The sequence below is a fragment of the Phaenicophaeus curvirostris genome, chromosome 20 (assembly GCF_032191515.1).
Source record: "Phaenicophaeus curvirostris isolate KB17595 chromosome 20, BPBGC_Pcur_1.0, whole genome shotgun sequence".
NCBI classification, from domain to species: Eukaryota; Metazoa; Chordata; class Aves; order Cuculiformes; family Cuculidae; genus Phaenicophaeus; species Phaenicophaeus curvirostris.
In genome coordinates, this window is record NC_091411.1 from 1,030,342 (window position 1) to 1,050,193 (window position 19,852).

The 19,852-nt window shown below is 48.6% G+C and overlaps 1 protein-coding gene across 2 annotated transcripts in view; it reads right to left on the reverse strand.

Moving 5' to 3' along the window:
• The window catches only part of RABL6 (RAB, member RAS oncogene family like 6), a 55,851-nt gene extending 36,490 nt beyond the window's left edge, over positions 1-19,361 (reverse strand). The window contains exons 1-5 of one of the 2 annotated variants that reach the window (XM_069873089.1): positions 19,049-19,361; positions 11,331-11,465; positions 6,479-6,526; positions 4,483-4,512; positions 88-140 (exon numbers count right to left, since the gene is read on the reverse strand). In XM_069873089.1, the coding sequence (XP_069729190.1) occupies positions 88-140; positions 4,483-4,512; positions 6,479-6,526; positions 11,331-11,465; positions 19,049-19,178 (396 nt within the window). In that variant the 5' untranslated portion in view covers positions 19,179-19,361. The remainder of the gene's footprint in view (positions 1-87; positions 141-4,482; positions 4,513-6,478; positions 6,527-11,330; positions 11,466-19,048) is intronic. The other variant, XM_069873090.1, reaches the window with a different exon arrangement.
• Between the last annotated feature and the right edge of the window lie 491 nt (positions 19,362-19,852).

Consider the following 19,852-nt stretch of genomic DNA (forward strand, 5'->3'; position numbering starts at 1 on the left):
TTAAAGCAGAAACAAATACAGAACTTACTCTCCGTGGACCAGAGGCCTCCTGCAAAGAGGCAGACATCGGTGCTCAAGGTGACTCACCTCCTGAGGGTCGTTCTCCAGTTTCAAACCATCTCCTCGTTTTTTACATTTTCCTTAAAAAGAATTGTAAAACGAAAAGCATTACAGAGGGCAGAGAACTCTAGGATTAGGGCTGGGCAGGAGCCTGGCACTTCAAACGTGGCCTTAAAGTAGATCTGACTTCTACTAAAAGCATGGGGAACAGGGGAAAGGTGGGACAGGCATATCTGGCTGGGTGGGGAACACCACCTGCCTTGTTGGAGAATACCAGCTTGCCTGGCTCAAAGATCAACAGGAAGAATGTCTGGGGCAGCTCAAACAATGCTCTTCACGGCATAAAGTCCCAATGACCAATAACACTTGGTGCACTCCCTGACCACAATGAGAAGCTGCTCTGTTGCACTTTTGGTGTGTTAGTGCTGAAGAAGTGAAAGATCCTGGGGCTGCTGTGATTGAACTGCACAACCACACGAGTAGCCTTTGAGACGCTGCGACGTCGCTGTGCTCTCACCAACCCAAGGCAGACAGTCTGGTTTGGAAACGGGACCTCAGTGTCCAGCGGGTGCTTTGGGCTGAGTTGTGACCAAAAGCAGGGCTGGCAGGAGACTCATTATGAGAGTTCAACAGCCAAAAGCCAGGCACAACTTCTACAAGGGGAAACCCAAGCACAATGAAACTGCTTCAAGGGGGCTGTGGAGACAGAGGAGAGCGAGTCCACACGTGAGTGGAAGGCCTGAGCCAGTGGGTCAGGTCTGGTCATGGACAACAAATGTGCAGAAAGGAATTCGTCCCACGGCACCATCCAGAGGCTCAAGGGATATGCACACACAAACAAGCTAGAGGACATGTGAAACTGCTGAAGTTCACAAGTAAGCGCAAGAGGGAACAGGCTAAACCCTTGAAGAAGGCACCAGAAAACCATTGTAGAGACTTGCCTTGCACTCCCATGGCCAGAATCCCATCTAGGGGAACCTACAGGTTTCCCTCCAACTCTTCTGCTCCCTAAGGCACACACTCAAATCCAGCCATTATACTTAAAGGGCAGACCCCAAGACTCCTCTCTTTACTTACAGCTTCAATAAGCACTGGATGAGTTCACAAACTGACATTTTAAAGTACCACTGGCATTTGACTCAGCATTCCCAGAAAAGGAGTCGGGCGTTTACAAACCTCAGACTCCCTGAACATCTTGCATTACATCCGTTATGCTGTAATCACATTTCCCAATCTTAAAGCCCATAGAGAGAGGAGATACCACGGATCTGTAGCTACATCAGCAGAGCAACAATCTGCTAACACGACCTTCTGGTGCAGACACTAGAGATTGCCAGGAGCCTCAACAGGTGAGAGCAAGGACACTTTCCTTCATCTGCTGCCCAAGAGGTTCAGTGTGGACATGACAAGACCTGTCCTCGCCCCCAGGGACTGCTTAAACTCTCTCTACATACAGCAACTTCCAGAGCTGTGCAATGAATAACCCTGCAGATCTGGAGCTGGTTTACAGATACTGAATATCTTCCTGATGTTACTGGCAAGTAAGAACTGTGCTTCAGAATGAAGTTTTTCTTCCTACTCTAATGATGACTTAACTAAAACATAATGGCAGAGACTTGGAATTCCTTCTCCTAATTTCTAGGAATTCCCTGTGAACTGACAACAGAACGTACTGGCAGCTCAGATGGACCCATAAACCCTCCCACTGACTTTTTAACAGGGACCAAACCAGCTTCCACCAACGACCCAACTCCGACGATAAACGTGGAGCAATCACTGGTAAAATCCATGGGTCTGCCAAATCCCGCATGCGAGTTTCCTTCTTTTCTGCAAACAGGTCAAGGATAAATAGTGATGAAACACAGAGTTATTAATTAAAGTTTTAATGCCATGTGATAGCACATCAGACTCCAGTCTCTACCCCCGCTAATGTGTCTGGAGTGCTTCCCAGCATCATTTGGTTCAGTTGGCACGGTGGGGTCAGGCTGATGGTTGGATGGGATGAGCTTAGAGGACTTTTCCAGCCCCAATGATTCTGTGATTCTATCAATTAAAAAATGCTTGCCCCCCTTGTCTCATCTGAAAGTAGCAGAAGTACTGATCCTCCCCCACTTGTGCAATGTGTTTCCCTGGAGGATCCAAATATGGGCTCTGATTTTTCCCAGCGCACTAAAGGTGTGGGATGCCTAGGACGTTCCATGCCTTCTCCCACTTCAATTAAATTCCTTTCAAGTCAGTGGCATTTGTGTGGCTTCTCTGAATGTCAAAATATCACCATTTCTGCAGTTGCTGCGGAATTACACTTACCATGACCCAGTTTTCCAGGCACTGAAACAGAAGCCTAAGCAACCATAAATACTCTCCACGGGTCCTCTCATCTGGAGCAATCAAGGTGTCTTTCCAACTTGGACACACTCACAGCCTATGCTTTGAGACTGAATAGAAGACAGGGCTTCTGGCTCTGTGTGTGTATCAAGAGGCACGAGCAATGTTCTTACGTGATGCTGTAAAGGAGGTCATCTCTACAGAGTAACTGAGCTGGAAAGTGCATGTGTGTACATATTCATGCACAATTTTTGGAACTAAAATTGCAGGATGAGCCAGAGAAAGACAATATGTATGTAGTGAAAAGATGCAATTCAGCTTGTAAAGGCAAGCACAAAAGAAGGTTGCGTTGTTATAGGAACGCGATCCTGTATTGAAGGTCACACTGGTTGTAACTGAAGAGCCTCAATTAGAAAGTGAGGGTCTTCATGTTGCGATTGCTCAGCTTCTCTACTTGAACAATGACTGCTCCTTATTTACAGGCGTAACACCACCAAACCCAAATAACCTTGCAGCAGTACCCAGAGTCTACAGAACAGTTCTTCCTGAGCACCAGAAGACGGGGCTCGTGGCCAGCAGTGCTGGGTACACCAGTTTTATTGCAGGAGAACAAGGATTCGGTACAGCTTGCCAACAAATGCTGCCCACAGTGAGATGGAGATGCTGCCCTGCACTGTCCAAAAATACAAAGACGGAATATTTTGCATACCCAGTACCATCCAACTTAGGACATCTGAAAAGAAGAGCAATAGAAATTCTGATCTCTCCTCCTTTCTGCAGCCCTCCTCCAGGAGGGAGGAGGTGAAGGGGCAAGGAGAGGAAAGGAATCTCCAATATGAGGGAAAGAGTTTGTGCTGGTTTGGGGGCAACAGAAGAAACTATGATTTGATCCCTTCAAGTAATGTATGGGAAGAGATGCAGGAACCAAACCAGCAGAAGCTATAAGACTGGAGATCGGAACTGTTCTTGAATCACCTCCATTCAAGCAGTTTCTCTGCAAGCAGGATCTGTTACAGCTTTATGACCTCCAGCAGTTACACAACTCGCTGCAAAGCCTGAAAGATGAGTCAGGACTGTGACTTGTGCTGAGAGACAGCTCTCCTACGTTCTATTAGTTCCAAGGGCAGCAAAGGAGATGGCACTGCTACAGACACCACACAAAATCTAAGCCAATCCGTGGCTGGGGGCAAGCTCTACTCATTATGATTTTAACAAACAGCATCATCGCACAAATAAGCCCACTCCCCGAGCAGGCCCCCGAGACCACAGTGGGCTGCAGGGAGGCCCACACTCCAGTGAGCCAGCACATGGAAGAGAAATCACAAAGAGTCAAGGAAAAGCTAAAAGGAATGGTTCAGCGGTTGCCATTTCCCCTGCTTCAGTGCAGAAACTGACCTCACAGATTTTAAACTCTCATAACATATCTCCCCACCCTTTCAAATTAACATCTCTGTGCTAAACAGACAACACTGGACACAGCCAGGCCCTGAACAGTCCGGAGGGGAACTTAAAGTGCAGTGCTGAGCTAACAGGGATGGGGAGGCACGCCACGCAGGAAAACCACTTTTAACTTCAGGGCAAAAATGAACATGAAGTTTTTTGTGGTGCAACTTACTGAGTTTCCCCCAACCCTCCTGTGCACATTCCCATGGAGATGTGATGCCTGGCAGCATGGCACAGCGGAGAAGGGGCTGATGCTGCTTTACAAGACTCAAGTTGAAAACTGCAGTACATCTTTCAGACAGTCTGGCCACCACCCCATATCGGGCTTCCAATGCATTTTTCAAACATCCTAATTCAAACAGAGGCCTCAATTTGCTCTTACAAGGAATAATTCTTCCACAATGGGGGCGTACTGGCAAAAGAATTTAGCCTGGAAAACAAAGTATGTTGAAATTAATGTTCAGAATATGCATTTTTGGGCAGTTTTTAACCCAGCCTGATAAACGCAGCATCCTGCACAACTCTAATATACACAGCTGCTGGGATCTTGTAGGCAAGGGAAAAAGAAGGATCAGGTCTTGTCAGATCTACGCTGCAGCAGCACTAAGAACTTCACTACTACAAGTCTACAGCCTAGATCACTGTTGCTCTCACCCAAAGCATCACGCAGAAGGATTTTTTGTCCTGAGCACAGAGAAGGAAGAACAAAAATGTCATAATGGTAAGATGAAAGTTAGATCTGAGAAAGCTCTTAGTGGTTAATTTGCACATTTTCCTGAAGTTGCCCTTATCAAGAATCTGCAACCCTGTGGCAATAGGAAAGGATTTGATTTTGTTACATCATGACTTTTGACACTGCATTGCTACATTTGATTACACACAAATACCTATTTTGTGGTACGTATGGAGGGATCTGAACACAATGAGTTAAGGGTATGAAGTGGAGAGGAGTCCCTTGAGATTTCTAGCGTGCTCCACTGTCAGAAGCGGAGGCAGTATCAGCAGAGCCATTATCAACATCTGCACACTGATCTGTTTTCTTTTCTAGTTGAGAAGATGGCTCTGCTCAGAGAAGCTATTCACAGACATAAATGCTGGGACCACATGATTATCAAATTAACTGTCTATCTATTCAAACCACAGCTGCGAGGCAGTGAGAAAACAGCTGCTTTGCTCAGATTCCCACCCTGCATGTGTTATCCCAGGATTTGGAAGCCAAACTGCAATCAGATTGACTTCAGCAGTAACTCCGACCCAAGTAAGGGTCTGCACTGGGAAAACAGATCAAGCCCAAGATTTTCAGTTGATGTTGCTGCCTCAAGTTTAACCTAAAGGCTTCGTTATGCATCTGAGCTAGAGCTGCTGTCTTTAATTACTTTTTCTTTTTTCTATTTTAAATACAAATTAGCTAATGAGAACAATTCAATCTCTCCTTTTCCTACTCCCTGTTGTGCTTATCTCCCCAGTTTTGGGTGGTAATGCATGTGCATGTTGCAGAGCTGGGGCAGCAGGGGTGGCGAACCTTGGATGCATTCCTGCTGAGGAATGTGTGCCAGCATGGATCCTACCTAAGGCTGCGGGAAAGGTATCAGCCTCAAAACATAAAAGTTTAAGTTTCAATGACTGTGGTCAACAGACTTCACTGACAGAAACACAAACAAGGAGCATAACCCACAGAGCAGGAGAGGTTCACTTGTAGTGCTGCTTTCCTTACTCATGCATCACACCAGGAGCATGGATCATACAAAAAGCCTCTTAAAGCCAACCAACATCTGCATTTGGGGCTACAGATACGGCTGGTAAGATTTACATCTGAATCCCAAGCCCTTCTCACAACAGATCCCACTGCATCCAGATTTGCACTGCATTCAGACTGTGTTTTCACATTTGCTTGCGGGGCTGTTTTTATTTTTTATAAAACAGAACTTTATACTCTGACAAAAATTGAAAACTCATGAAAAATGTATTTATGCATAACGCTTTCTTTTCAGCTGAACATTTAGGAAAGACTTCGGATTACATACATTGCATTTTCTGTCCTAAGTGAACTGAAGTAACTGGCTTCTCTTTTATCCTCCTCCCTGCACACATTATTCACTGCAGATAATATTTTATCAATTTAAAAATTGCATTCCGTCACAAAAACAGCCTGGCAAGAACTTACAGACAGAACAAAGAACTCAGCAGCTGCCTAAACATACATAAAACTGCGAAGGGGAGAAAATGTAGTTTACTATAAAGTTCAGAGCATAAGAATACACTAATCAGCGGCTCATCTGTCATGAAGCACACGAACCAATGTGGTTTGGACTGAAGTTCCAATTGCAAATAACGAGCTCCAGCACAGGAGACTCCACTCTCCTTTCCATATTTTCAGGAAGTAGCATGCACACACTTGAAAACATTAAGTGCAGACCTTTTTCTAAAGCAGAAGTCATAGAACCATGGAGTGGTTTGGGCTGGAAAGGACCTCAAAGCCCATCAAGTTCCAACCCCCTGCCATGGGCAGGGACACCTCCCACTGGACCAGGCTGCTCAAGGCCCCATCGGCCCATCAAGTCAGTTGATGTTTTGGAATACAATCTAAGTTGTTAACTAAAATTGAGAAAGAACAATGCCTCTCCATTAGAAAGGAAGGTACAAACTTTACCTTTGTCAACGACATCCCAGACTTCGACTTTCACGATATCATCAGTGGCTGAAAGCACAATAAGAACACAAAACATTAGAAGGAGGATTCAGTAAAATGACTGACATTCAGTGCTCACCTCAGAGCCCAACCCAGCATCATCAGCATAGGAGAGGAATGTCAAAAGAAAGTTAATTCCTGAGTAAGTTAAAAGAAAACACAAACATGGCAAGGAGCAGGCCGGCTGCTGTGGATCTGAGCTGTACACCCAACCTGCGCTGTCTAAAGAACTGCTGGAAGACTCATGGTCACACAAGCCACAGATAGATTCCCTGGATGTTTTATGTCAGATTTGAGCCATGTTATGAATACTTTGTGTAGGTTCTTTTCTTAACATACAGAAGTTTCCATAAACTTAATTTGGAGAATACAGTCTGGTCCATATGCAAGGATACAGCTGGAAGAAAGGAATAGGCACACTTAAGGAGCAGTGTGTTGATGTAAAAGTGACAAACACTGTGGACAGTCCTGCGGGTACAGACACCCATTCTCTTTGCAGATCTCCAGTTGCGTTTTGTGACAATTAAGATATTACCAGCAATTTTCCTTCTTAATGAGCTGCAGCATCAGTAAATTAGGGCCACAAAGATGATGAGAGGGCTGGAGCACCTCCCATATGAGGACAGGCTGAGAGCTGGGGTGGTTCAGCCTGTAGAAGAGAAGGCTGCGGGGAGACCTTAGAGCAGCTTCCAGTCCTGAAAGGAGCTCCAGAAAAGCTGGGGAGGGGCTTCTTACAGGGACATAGAGTGATAGGACATGGGGGAATGGCTTTAAATTGGAAGAAGGAGGATTTAGATTAGACATTAGGAACAAACTTTTCATGATGAGGGTGGGGAGGCCCTGGCCCAGGTTGCCCAGAGCAGTGGTGGCTGTCCCATCCCTGGAGGGGTTCAAGGCCAGGTTGGATGGGGCTTGGAGCAACTGGATCCAGTGGGAGGATCCTGCTCATGGCAGGGGGTGGAACTGGATGGGCTTTGAGATCCCTTCCAGCCCATATCATTCCATGATTCTATGTGAGTTGCTAAAATCTGAAGCAAGGCAAACAAAATTTGAACTATAGAGCCAGCACTGCTCGTACAGCTGGCACCTTCACTTCTGACGGCATGAGAGACAGGCAGCTGTGGTCAGATGTTTCCATTGAACCCAAACAAGCAGTTCCATCTTCATGGAGTTGTTCCAGAGAATGATTGCCCCTTTGGAAATGCTATTGGCTACAAAGCAAAAACTTGTGCTCAGAGCAGCTCTGACCATAAAGCAATGGAATGGGAGGACATATGGAGGAATAATCTCACAGGATGGCATGAAAATTCAGCCAAGTGTCACTGTCAAGCCAGGAAACATTCAGTCTACATAATTCATTGCTGTTTCAAAATATTGTAAAGACAGGTTATGAACAAAGGAAAGCTTTGATGCTCTGCTTCTGGAAAAAGATCCTTTTCCACATTTACGCATGCAGTAAAATCAGCCTGTTTTCCCTCACATGAGCTCCCACCTATCTTCCCGGAGGGCAGTGGGCACAGGACCAACAGGAGCCTTTTCCAAGGCCAGCCCCGCCACTGCATCATGGGCTGCAATGGGACCGAGAACACCGAGGCAGCTCTACTCCCCACATTAACTGCATCCCTGAATATTTCCACAAAGCATAAAGCCAGGTACAGGTCAAGTCCATCCACTCCCCATTCCTCATTCACTGGGCACCCAGCTGTAGGGCCAGCCACTCACACCCAGGTGCTCACCATGGGCTGCTCAAGTCCGTGGTGTGTTCAGGGCACACCATGACCCTGTAGGTGCTGGGACACACATAGCTGGTCGAATTTTGACCCCGAATTCCTACCCTGCAGCTAGACTGGCAGTGCTGCTGTTGTCCCTGAAGGACAAGAGGGCAGACAGACTCACAAAGTCAATTCTGGTGCCTTTCAATAGCCAAGACTTCCTGCAAAAGGACAGGAGATGTTTTCTTTTCTCAGATGACAAACTTCGCAGGGGCACAGGAGGAGTCCAGAAAGCTACTGGTTCCTTCAAGCAGCATTGTGTGAAGGAGCTTCCATGGAGAAACAGGAACCCTGTGTCAGGAAAGCCGTTGTGGTGACATGCAGTGTTCTCTGAGGAGGTGACTCGACATCCAGCACTGTGACTTTTACTCCTGAGCTCTGAAGATCTCTGCTTTCTTATCCGAACACCAACTGCACCCTCAGTTAAGACGTCCTCTCCTGCTGAGTAATCTCTGCAGTACTCATCCTGCTGAGCAGCAGCACCCCAAGCTGCTGCACTAAACTGCCCAGCCCAGACAGACCTGCTCAACAGCCATTTATCTGTGGGAAAGCACAGAACTGCACAAAGAAATCGACTGTATGAGATCCAAAAAATAATTTTTCCACATGGGTGTTTTCCTGCTAGCACCCACGCTCCTCCCATCTGGTAGCCAGTGAGTTCTTCCTTTTCCTCACCAGCTTCATTCCCAATTATCCTGAACACACAAGAGGATGATTACCTCAGCGCTGCTGTGTTGGCTTTGGTGTGACTCACACAGCAACACTTCACCTCAGCAGCTTTGCGAGGCTTGCTGCAGCAAAAGGAGAGCCAATTCATCCTTTTAACTGTAACTCATGAGCAGAAAACGTGGATCAAACCCCTGAGAAGATCTGTACTTGGCTGCTGTTTGGTTCAGTTCCCTGGAGCCAGTAGCAGACTGAGACATTGTTTACCCATGAACGGCGGAGAGATGCGAGAAGGCTTCAATTGAAAGAAAGCTCATTTGAAAGTAAGAATCGTTGTTTCGTGGATGGTGTCATCACCGGGAATTTCCAGGCCCTCAGACATACTTACTCTCATGCAACTACGCAATTTACCTTGCAGGCTTTGGAGAACAAACCCGATGGAGCAGAACAGCTCTGCTGTTCCTCACACTAATCATGAACCGTTCAAAGTATCTGAACAAATGTATTTGCCAGTTCGTATTTCTGACTCCCTTTCCAACACTGCCAAACAGAGAATAAAACAAGTGACCAGCATAACCTAAACAGCGTCCATTGCGTGCAGGAACTGTAATTCCTTACAAGGACACAAACATTACCAATATCCACTGGCACAGAACAGTTATTTTGTTCATTCTGAGTAGAAACAATAATTCCAATTCCTCTACCTTTATTCAGTCCTCCAGTACAAAATTTCTCAAGGTAGGACAAGGGGGTGCATTCCACATCCGAAATATGAATCCTCTACTACCAGGCAGTGTAAGAATCCTTCAATGTTTGACAGTGATTTCATTAACACCCATAAATATTTACTGCCGACCTCCTCAGGATGTTTATTCAAGGTGGCTTGAGAGCATGATCACAGGAAAAACAAACTTATTTTCCTCTTCAGATTAGCTCAACCAATAGGGCAGGTGCGGGCATGAAAGACTTCACTGTGGCTTGTATGCTGGGACAAGCGGCCGATGCCTTGGCATACCTGTGACATTAGCAGCAAGCACAGAGCAAACAGCCAGTATTCTCATGCTTGCTAGCTTGTTGAGACCTTGGAATCTTCACTAAGACCCGTGAGTTAATAAGAAAAGAATGCATTAGACGGAAAACATGAAGATAAGGGCCACATCTATTGTAAATAGTGGGTTGCACTCTGTCGCTGTAAGTGTGGGTTTCTCACAGGTAGAAATTCACTGGGGTAGCTGCTGACTGGATACAGAAACACTACATAAGGTTTGCATCCTCTCAATAAAGGTGATCTTGCTTGTTGCCTCATTGATTGGGCCCATGCCTTAATCGCTACAGGCAGGAATCAGATCTGAGCAGTTTCTTGGAGTGTCCACGCCAACCATCAGGAACAAAAAGCTTTCACAGCAGGAAATCCTCACAACGATTTGAAAGAGAGGTTATTTTTTAAAACAAATTATAAGAAGGTCACGGAGAATTTCCTGTACTGCTGGAAATTATTAATGAGAAAATAATAGTGAGGGGACAGAGACAACCAGATTCAAGAGAAGGTCAGAGAAGTGCAGATGGACAATGTCAGATAACAACAAACTAATTGCTCTTTAAAGCAAATACAGTCTTACAGAGCAAGCCCATGCTGAATCACTAGTCCACCCCACAAGGCTGTGGCATTTTTGATCAGACACCCGAAAGCTGGACTGAATGCTCTGTTGAATCACAGTCCTATGCAATTCTGATGCCCGCAGTGTCTTCTCCAGGCGAGATCCAGGGCTTTCACGGCCACTTCATACTGTCAGAGCCAGGGGTGAGTGATAAAAAAATGCACACCTCATCTTTCAGACTCAAACAAGCACTTAAAAAAGCTGCTGATAAGATGGTTCTGTGCTTCAGCTGGTCAGCCCACAGCCATCAGTACTACAGTAAGTTTTAAAACATCACTTTCACTCATTATAGTATGCTTTTTATATTTTAATAATTAAAAAACTAGTTTGCAACATTCTGTTCACCTCTGTGCAACACAGGCACACCGAAAGCAAGTGTTGCTACTATTATTATTTCTATAACAAACCTGCTTTCATTACCCAGCCAAGTGTATTACAAACATTTAAGATCTTCTGGATCACTTATTAAACACTTCTCTTGGACCACAGCTTCCAAAAAACCATCCTTTAGCACTTATAACACATAGTTTCTGAGTAAAGTTCTTAGAAACACGATGGAAAAACTGTCAATAATGAAGTAAAATAACATTAGTGATGACAGACCATTTTATCTCCCAAGAAGACACAGAGGAAAGGAGCAAACAAGGCTGCAGTGGAATTTTTACCCCCAAGGCACTGTCCCATGACTATCTCTCCCTCTACCCTCTTTCATCTTACTTTTATAATTCCAGTGGATGCTGGTGACTTGGATCTCCTGAGTTGGAATGTATTCCTCAATAAATTTCTTTCCCTGCAGTCGGTGCCAGAGTGTGGTTTTTCCAGTGTTCCTGTCCCCTCGGATGACAATTTTCACTGGGGAAAAGAACAAGCAGACAAATAAAGTTGATTAAAAGCAAATTGAAGGATGCTGTGAAAAGCGTGTTAACTTTTAGCAAGCATTATTCAGATGTAATTAGTCCTCTCCTATTACACAGGCATGATGGGGTTTGTTAAAAACCATGAGCCCAGTCATTACAATCAGTGTTTATTCAGCTCCTCGCACGGGCTCAGCAGAAAGAACGAACATCCCGACTGAGTATTCAGAATCTGCGCAACTTCAGCCAGCGGAGTCTGCTCTTTCCATCCTCCTGCCTTCTCGCCCTTACTCCCACCCTGCTACACCCTATCCCTTTGCCAGCCTTTTATGCCAGGCTTTTCCTTCAGTTACTTCCCCTGCCATTCCCAGTTCTCCTTAAATGCTTCTCATTCTCTGAGAAAGCTCTCACTTCTCAGACCCAGCTGTCCCCAAGCCACTGAAGGGCCCATCCCCAGCAGGACTGGGTGCTCAGAGTGGGACTGAACCCTAGCACCAGTGAATCTGTACTCCCTGTGGGGGGAAAGACGAGAGGCAACTCCTGGTGAACATCGCTGCCACCACCCTCAAGCAACCCCACGCTCTTGCCCCGGGGCAGCATCCCTTTCCCAGGGCAAGTGGAAGGAGACCACAGATCGCTCTGCAGCTGCTCCAGCGCTCACCACGTGGATGGCCTCCAGGAGGCTATCCTTGGCAGGGACAAGGGACAAAACAGTGAACCTTCACAGGGGGGCTACATCAAACTGCCCCGGCAAAGCCATCAAACTGCCTCTGCTGATGGCCACAGCACTCAAATTAAACCAAACCTGGTCTTTCTCACGTGAACTAGGAACAGCTAAACTAACCCAAAATAACCATGCCTCTCTGGGGACAGAACTTCAATAAAATCACAGGGAAATAAAACCAAGAGAAACTCAATCTCTGTGGGCCCTCAGTGTGTCAGAGGAGCCAGCCCTGCGGTGGCTGTGGGTGCGGGACGCATGGATGGCATTTGGTGAAGGCAATCTGAGAAACCACCATCTCAGGTAAAGGCAGATGGGCTCCTCTCCCACTGACAGGCCACACATTAGCCGCTGCGGCCTCTCCGCTGAGCGACCACCACATACCTCTCCTTGGAACCACTGCATGGGGAGCCTGTCAAAGGAGAAACTCACCCAAACCCTCCCAAGCAAGTGTCCATCGTAAACCGTACACAACCTGGCAAAGTCACTTCCACAGCAATTAAAGTAACGGATTTTCCAGAGTCTACCCTAATGTTACCTTCTTCTTTCCGAAAACTTATGTTTTATTTCATACATTTTCAGTTACACTATGGAATATTTTTAAATACCATTCTTGTTTCAAGTGGTGACCGCAAGGCTGCTGGGAAATGAGAGCTGACTTGAATAGAATTTTTACCCTTGTGTTTTGAATAGGAGCTATTATCCCTGGAAAATGGGCCACCCAGAGACAGCTAAAGGCAGATTCAGGTGATCAGCGTGAGGCTGTGCATCATCATTTGGGCAAGGAACGCACAGCCCGAAGGCTACCTTCTGTTGTAATTCAGGAGTTACCGCAGGCACTGCAGAGAGAAGCCTAAGAGGGGAGCTGTAAGGTTAAACAGATAAGAAATACAAGGTCTGGGGAAGAGTTCTGTCTGGCAGTATTTTGTGCTGCAGCTCCACAGCACTTTTGCTGTTGTACACCCCGAGGTTCACTCTTTTACCAAGTTGCTAAAATAGCAAAAGGATAATAAAGGCAAAAAGGAACACAGTATTTATAGGCTGACTTCACTGACAGGGCGGCTCTGCAAAGACAAGAAACCATTACTTGCATCTCCTGTCACCCTGTGTGTGATTCCATATGGATGGTGAAACAATCGATGAAAGATTCCTTTCATTTTTCTTAGTTAATGCAGGAAATCCATGGCACAGGCAGGATGAGATTCCATTTGCCCCCTTTAAAGGCCAAGTCTTTCCAAATGTTCTCACTGCTGACCTTAGAGAGCTGTTTTAAAATCCATATTCCCTCAAGATGTGCAGCATGAGGTACTGGGACAGGGAGTTTTAAGGGACAAAAGGACCCTTCCTTAAACAGTCTGGCTGCTCTCAAGGTTCACTTTCAGGATTGCTCTCAGGCTCTCCCCAGAAGAGGTGATTTTACTACCCCCAGCCTCTTCCAGTGCAAACAGCATTATTTGTGCAGCTACACATTGAGCTGGATCAATAAACTGAACCAGCTGAAATCTGGCCACAAAATCACTCATTTTCAGCTTTCTTCTCTAGCACAAGCACCCACGGCAGGAGCAGCAGAGGCAAGCACAGCTGGAGTGGCCAGGAGTTCACTTCAGCCCCAGAGCAGGTCCCACTGGGATCATCACCGGGTGCTGGTGGCATCACATGCTCAGTCCAAACAGCTCCCACAGCCCCAGCACAGCACTCCCCACGTGAGGATCTCCTTCCTCCTACCCACTGCTGAGTTTTAACTGACTTTTTTCCTGAAGAAAGAAAAAGTCTTTAAAAGCAGGACAGGAAGAAGGCAGGTGATGTAAATCATTTTTAGCCAAACAAAATCTGTGTGTGGGAGGTGGGCTGGGGCAGGGCTGTTAAACCACAGGCAGGCAGAGCTGAGCAAGCATCAGGGTACAGCCAGGCAGGCACAGCACTGGCTTGGGCTGCACCTGGAGGAGGGAAGAGGAGCAGCAGCTACAGGTGAGGTTGGTACTGGCATCTTGGGACAGGAGCAACAGCTGCCTTGTTTCGATTCTAAGTTCAATCAGTGCTGCAAACAGCCACAGGGTTGTAGCAAAGACAGAACCATCTGTGGGAAGAAGGGTAGAGATGGGGATAGGTCAAAATGTGAGACAAAACCTAAACAAATCACTTTATTCATATTGTCACTGCATGAGGATAAACAGGGATTTCTGCTCTCCAGATGGGTAGAGCAGTGAGGACAGAGGCCCTCAGAGCAGGTCTTGGACCAACTCGGAACACCAAATCAGGAACTCCCAGCTCTGCCTGTGTTCCTCAGGATGCGGCAGCAACTAAGGATCTGAAACCCTGCAGCTTCTCTGCCAATAATCCCCATGGAGGGGCCACAACCTTGCCCTCATCCAGGCCTTCAGGGCTGTGGCTACAGGGCTGTGACCCAGATGCCTTAAGCTGGTCCTTAAGACAGCACAAAGGTAGCAAGGACTGCAGAGCTTACCAAAAGGATACACGGCATCATTGAGTTTAGTATTGTAAAGCACATTAAGCTGCTCCTGCTGTCAAAAGCAGCACCCCTGATCCGCAGGCACCCCAGAGCACAATTCCCAGGGGGAATGAGCCAGACTGTGGGCAAGGCAGGTTTACCACACGTTGCACAAATGCCTGCATGAGCAGTAGGAGACAACAAGTGAAGTTGGGAAGCAGCAGGAAGAGGGGAAGTATTTCCTTTGGAAGTCGGGCTGAATGTAAATACTTAACAGAACTACATCAGTCTGGGAAACCCTGCTCCAAATCAGCACAAAGGCAGCAAGGACTGCAGTGCTTACCAAAAGGCATCAAGTTTAGTATTGTAAAGCACATTTTAGACAGAAAAGTAATAAGGTGAGAGAGTTGGGGGAATTCTTGGAGCTACTGCCTTTGGTATGCCAGCACCGACTGCTTGGGGCAGGCCAGCGGCTCACTGGGAGAGCAGCCCATGCTCTGGGAACGCACAGCAGCAGGGTCTGTTGAGTGGTGGGCAGACGAGACACAGACCTAAGAACAGCCAGAGCAGAAGGTGCATCATTCCGGGGAATGAGACAGACGGATCTGAACCTCCTTTCCTCCCATCACTGGTCACCAACGGGCAACTCCAAGGGAATCCTCCTGCCGTGTAATCCAGCCAGAACCATTGACCATTGACCCTTGTTTGCCCAGCACAACCTTACACAAACTTTCACATTTGAGTAACCTGGTGCCGGTGATTCCTTTAATGTGCCTGGTAATTCATTAATCAAGTAGGGTCACCAAAGGAAGTTTTTACAAAGATTGGTTTGCTGTACTGAGAAACTGCCATACCCTGATTCTCTCACAAACATCCAAGCCATTACATACACGACGCAGATGCACAGCATTTTCCTCTGTGCACCTCCCACAGTGCTCACAAAACGCTGCCATTATTTGGGCCATGGCAGGTAAAACAGAACAGCTCTGAGCAGATGATAAAGAGAGCAAATAAGGAGAGAGCGTGCTGGGAATGCAGCATGAAAATGCTTTTGGTTCACAATAGGATGTGCCATGCAGAGGAAGTGGCTGCTGCCGAGGGCAAATATTGGCCGTTGCTTGATCAGAAATCTAAGCTGACCCACCCTGCAGTGCTCCTCCTTTTGGGAACTTAACCGCGTGGGAGAGAGACTGGCAGCACATATCTTTTAGGCTCAACCTAGAGGTGTGTACAACCTACTGCTTGTCACTCTCAGTGCCACTGAAGCACCACACGATCTCCAGCACCACCTCAAACGGGGCCATCCAGTCACAAAAGCATTGCCAGGTGCCAACAGCCAGGCGGTAAGGCCCACATCCCAGCCTTGCTGCCAACGTCATCAGCCAGCAACCTGAGCATTCCAGCACACTGACTACACTGCTGAGAAGGAAAGGGGCTTCAGTTCATGATCAGCGATGGACTCAGAAAGCAAGAAAGTGCTTCTGGAAAATCAGCCACCACAGCACCCTTTGGTTCAGGTTGAGGCAGCTCCAGGGGAACGGTAGAGACCTCAAGATCCACGCGTGTGAAGGTGCTACAAAACACATCTGTGTCCCTCTGCAGAATGTCAAGTATTTGCTGAGAAAGGAGCGCTGGCAACACGAAGGATCTGCAGCTTAACCCTTGTAACAGAGCCCACCCTCCAGAGCCCACCTCCAGCTGGGAGCACGACAGCCTCACCCCATGCCGGGGCCAGGCAGGGACTGCACAGCCCTCTTGCCAGCCTGCCTGCATCTCCCATAAACATTATATAACAGTGATTCTGGGAAGAGTTACTATGGAGATTGGAAAGCTTCCCTCAGGACCACGATAGCTGCAGCTTAATTCCAGATACGAAAGCAGGAACTAGAACACAGATCCTGATAAGATAGGGCACCAGACAAAAAGCTTTCCTGACACTTTCAGTAAGGAGACAAGCAGCAGAGCTGCATCCAGCTGCTCAGCCGTGGGCATTCCTGGCCTTGCTGTGGAACGGCAAGCATGTACAGGTCCACGCAGGCCCACTGGCAATGGAGTGAGTGAACGTGCAACCCAAAGCTGTCCCCGACTGCCGTGCCAGCAGGATGCAGCTGATCTGTACTGTCCCCAGCACAAACATCCACTCTCCGAGAAGTCAACTCCTTTCTCTTACATAATTCACAAGCTAGTATCAGCTACCTGATCTCAACACAGACCAGTGAAGCAGGCAGGCGAGTCCTTGGCTGTAGGTTGCATGCAGCCCTTGCACAGACCCAGTCTTTCACATGGAATGCTTTTGGTTGGACCTTAAAGATCATCCAGTCCCACAGAGCAGCAGCACAGACAGACAGAGATGGACAAGGCATGATCTTGAAAGCACCTGAATGATGTGGCAACCACTGCATCACTTCTAAGAGTAAATTTTGAAGCAATCACAGAATCATAGAATGGTTTGGGTTGGAAGGTACCATCCAGTTCCACCCCCCTGCCATGGGCAGGGACACCTCCCACTGGATCAGGGGCTCCAAGCCCCATCCAACCTGGCCTTGAACACCTCCAGGGATGGGGCAGCCACCACTGCTCTGGGCAACCTGGGCCAGGGCCTCCCCACCCTCACAGCAAAACATTTCTTCCTAAGATCTCATCTCAATCTCCCCTTGTTCAGCTGAAAACCGTTCTCCCTCATACCATCCCTGCACTCCCTGATCCAGAGCCCCTTCCCAGCTTTCCTGGAGCCCTTTTCAGTACTGGACGCTGCTCTAAGGTCTCCCTGGAGCCTTCTCTTCTCCAGGATAAACAACCCCAACTCTCTCAAGCCAGCAGATCTTTTACCAGCAGCTCTCCAGGTCCATGTGCTGTACTCCTGGCACATCCCAGCCTCACCCTGTCTGTCACTGGAAATCAAGCCTCCAACAGCAACACTGTGCTCCTGTTCAGATTCCTCACTGCTTGCTAAAGCACTGATTTTCTAAATTGGGTGCTACTGGCACATCCAACAGCCTTGCTGTGGACAAAGGCAACAAATGCTTTCCCTTGTAAAGGCAAGAGATTCAAAATATCAGGTCAAGAGCACAGAAAACGCTGAACAAAGCACAAAGCCCAAACTCCTCCCTTAACTTTCTGTTTCAGATTAATACCTAACACAAGATCTGTTCCTCCAACACATGTGCCATTACAGAAATTATTTGCTGCCACGCTGACAAATCAGTCTCTTTCCAAACTGCCGGCCACTCGGCCCTCTGCAATCCAGCTTCACTGTCTGCCTGGATCCACACAGACAAGCTGACACTCACAGCCTTCTCTTGTCCCATCTCTGTTTTCAGTGAGGATGACAAAAGTACTGTCCCCATCTCACAACTGTTACTCTGGGATGTATCTCACATGCGTGCAGTGCCCTCTTGAAACATCACAACAGAACTAACCTTTATGAAGCTTCAAGAGAAAAAAGCAACCCTGAACCTCAACACTGACAACAACATTTTGGAAGCATTCCCCGAGAAATGCACAGATGTATCGGCTGCAGAACAGAGCATGAATGAAATCATTTACGAAGAGTACATCAAAGCAACACCACTCACCTCTTATTAAAGCCTGGCAGGGCAGAGCTCTTCAGCAGGCCCTTAGTGAATAACCTGCAGAGCTTAATTATAACTGCCAGGAGGTCACCCGCACACCCAGCAGAGCCGCCTCTTGATGCTTGAACTGACAAAAATGCATTTACCGATAACTCTAGTGCCGCAGCCAGTGGAAGGCAGGATCCTCAGGACACCATGGCACTGCGTGTTCCAAAGGCCCATACAGAGAAGTTTCCCATGCCTCACTGCTCCCCATGCTTCCACAAGCTCCAATGTTTAATGACAAACATTATGACATCGAACTGTTGAATGGGCCCAGAGGAAGCTACAAAGACAATTTGAGGGCTGGAGCACCTCTGCTATGAGGACAGGCTGAGAGAGCTGGGGTTCTTCAGCCTGCAGAAGAGAAGTCTCCAGGGAGACCTTAGAGTAGCTTCCAGCACCAAAACGGGCTCTGGGAACACTGCGGAGGGCCTCTGGATCAGAGACTGCAGGGACACAACAAGGGAGAATAGCTCTAAATAGGAAGGTGGAAGATTTAGATTTGACATTAGGGAGAAATTTTTCACGATGAGGGCAGTGAGGCCCTGGCCCAGGTTGCCCAGAGCAGTGGTGGCTGCCCCATCCCTGGAGGTGTTCAAGGCCAGGTTGGATGGGGCTTGGAGCCCCTGATCCAGTGGGAGGTGTCCCTGCCCATGGCAGGGGGTGGGACTGGACAAGCTTTGAGGTCCCTTCCAACCCAAACCATTCCTAGAGCCTATGCCAAACGTGGCTTTGGGTGAACCCCGCAGCAGCTCCGGGTCCCGGCAGCCCCTCTCCCCGCCGCGGCCCCCACTCACTGTTGTACTGCACTCCCTTGGCGAACCTCCGCTGCAGCGCCTGGTTCATGGATTGCAGCCCCGCGGGGATGTTCTTGTCCCTCACCGCGCTCTGGTCCGAGCCCACCAGCTTCTTCAGCGCCGAGAACATCTTTCTGGCCCCACGCCCGCGGGACAGGGGCCGCTGCTCGGGGCTCGGGGGGTGGCTCGGGGTGGGGGGCGGTCAGGGCGGGGGCAGCGCGGGGAAGGCCATGGGGGGCTCCGGGCTGGGCAGGACGGGGTGCGGGGCTGGGCCCGGCGGGAAGAGCCTAACGGGGCATGCGGAGGGCCGGGAGGGGCTGGGGGGCGAGGAGGGGGAAGGGCCCGGGGCGAGGAAGGGGGCTCAGGGGAAGGTAGGGGGTGGCGTGGGGGTCTAGCAGGGCCGGGGGAGAGGAAGAGGAAACGGGGGCAGGAGAAGGGACGGGGGTGGGAAGGGCCTGGGGCACCGCGGGGGGACGGGAAGGGCCCGGGGCGGGGGAGCTGGGGGCTCGGAGGCGGCTCAGCCCCGGCGGGCGCGGCGCGGGGTACGGAGGCCACACGGCGCCGCTGCCGCCATCTTGGCTGCTCGTGCCGCGGCGCGGGGTACGGCGGCCCGCGGCGGCCAAGAGAGCGCGGCGCGAGCGCGGCGCGGGGACCCGGAGCCCCGTCCTGGGGAGCCCCGGAGCCCCCACCCGTGACCCCAGGAACTCCCTCCCTAGCATCCCTGAGACCTCCTAACCCTTCTCATTCTCCCTCGGACCTCCCTACCCCTCCGTGAGCTCCATAACCCTCACAATCCCCTCCTGA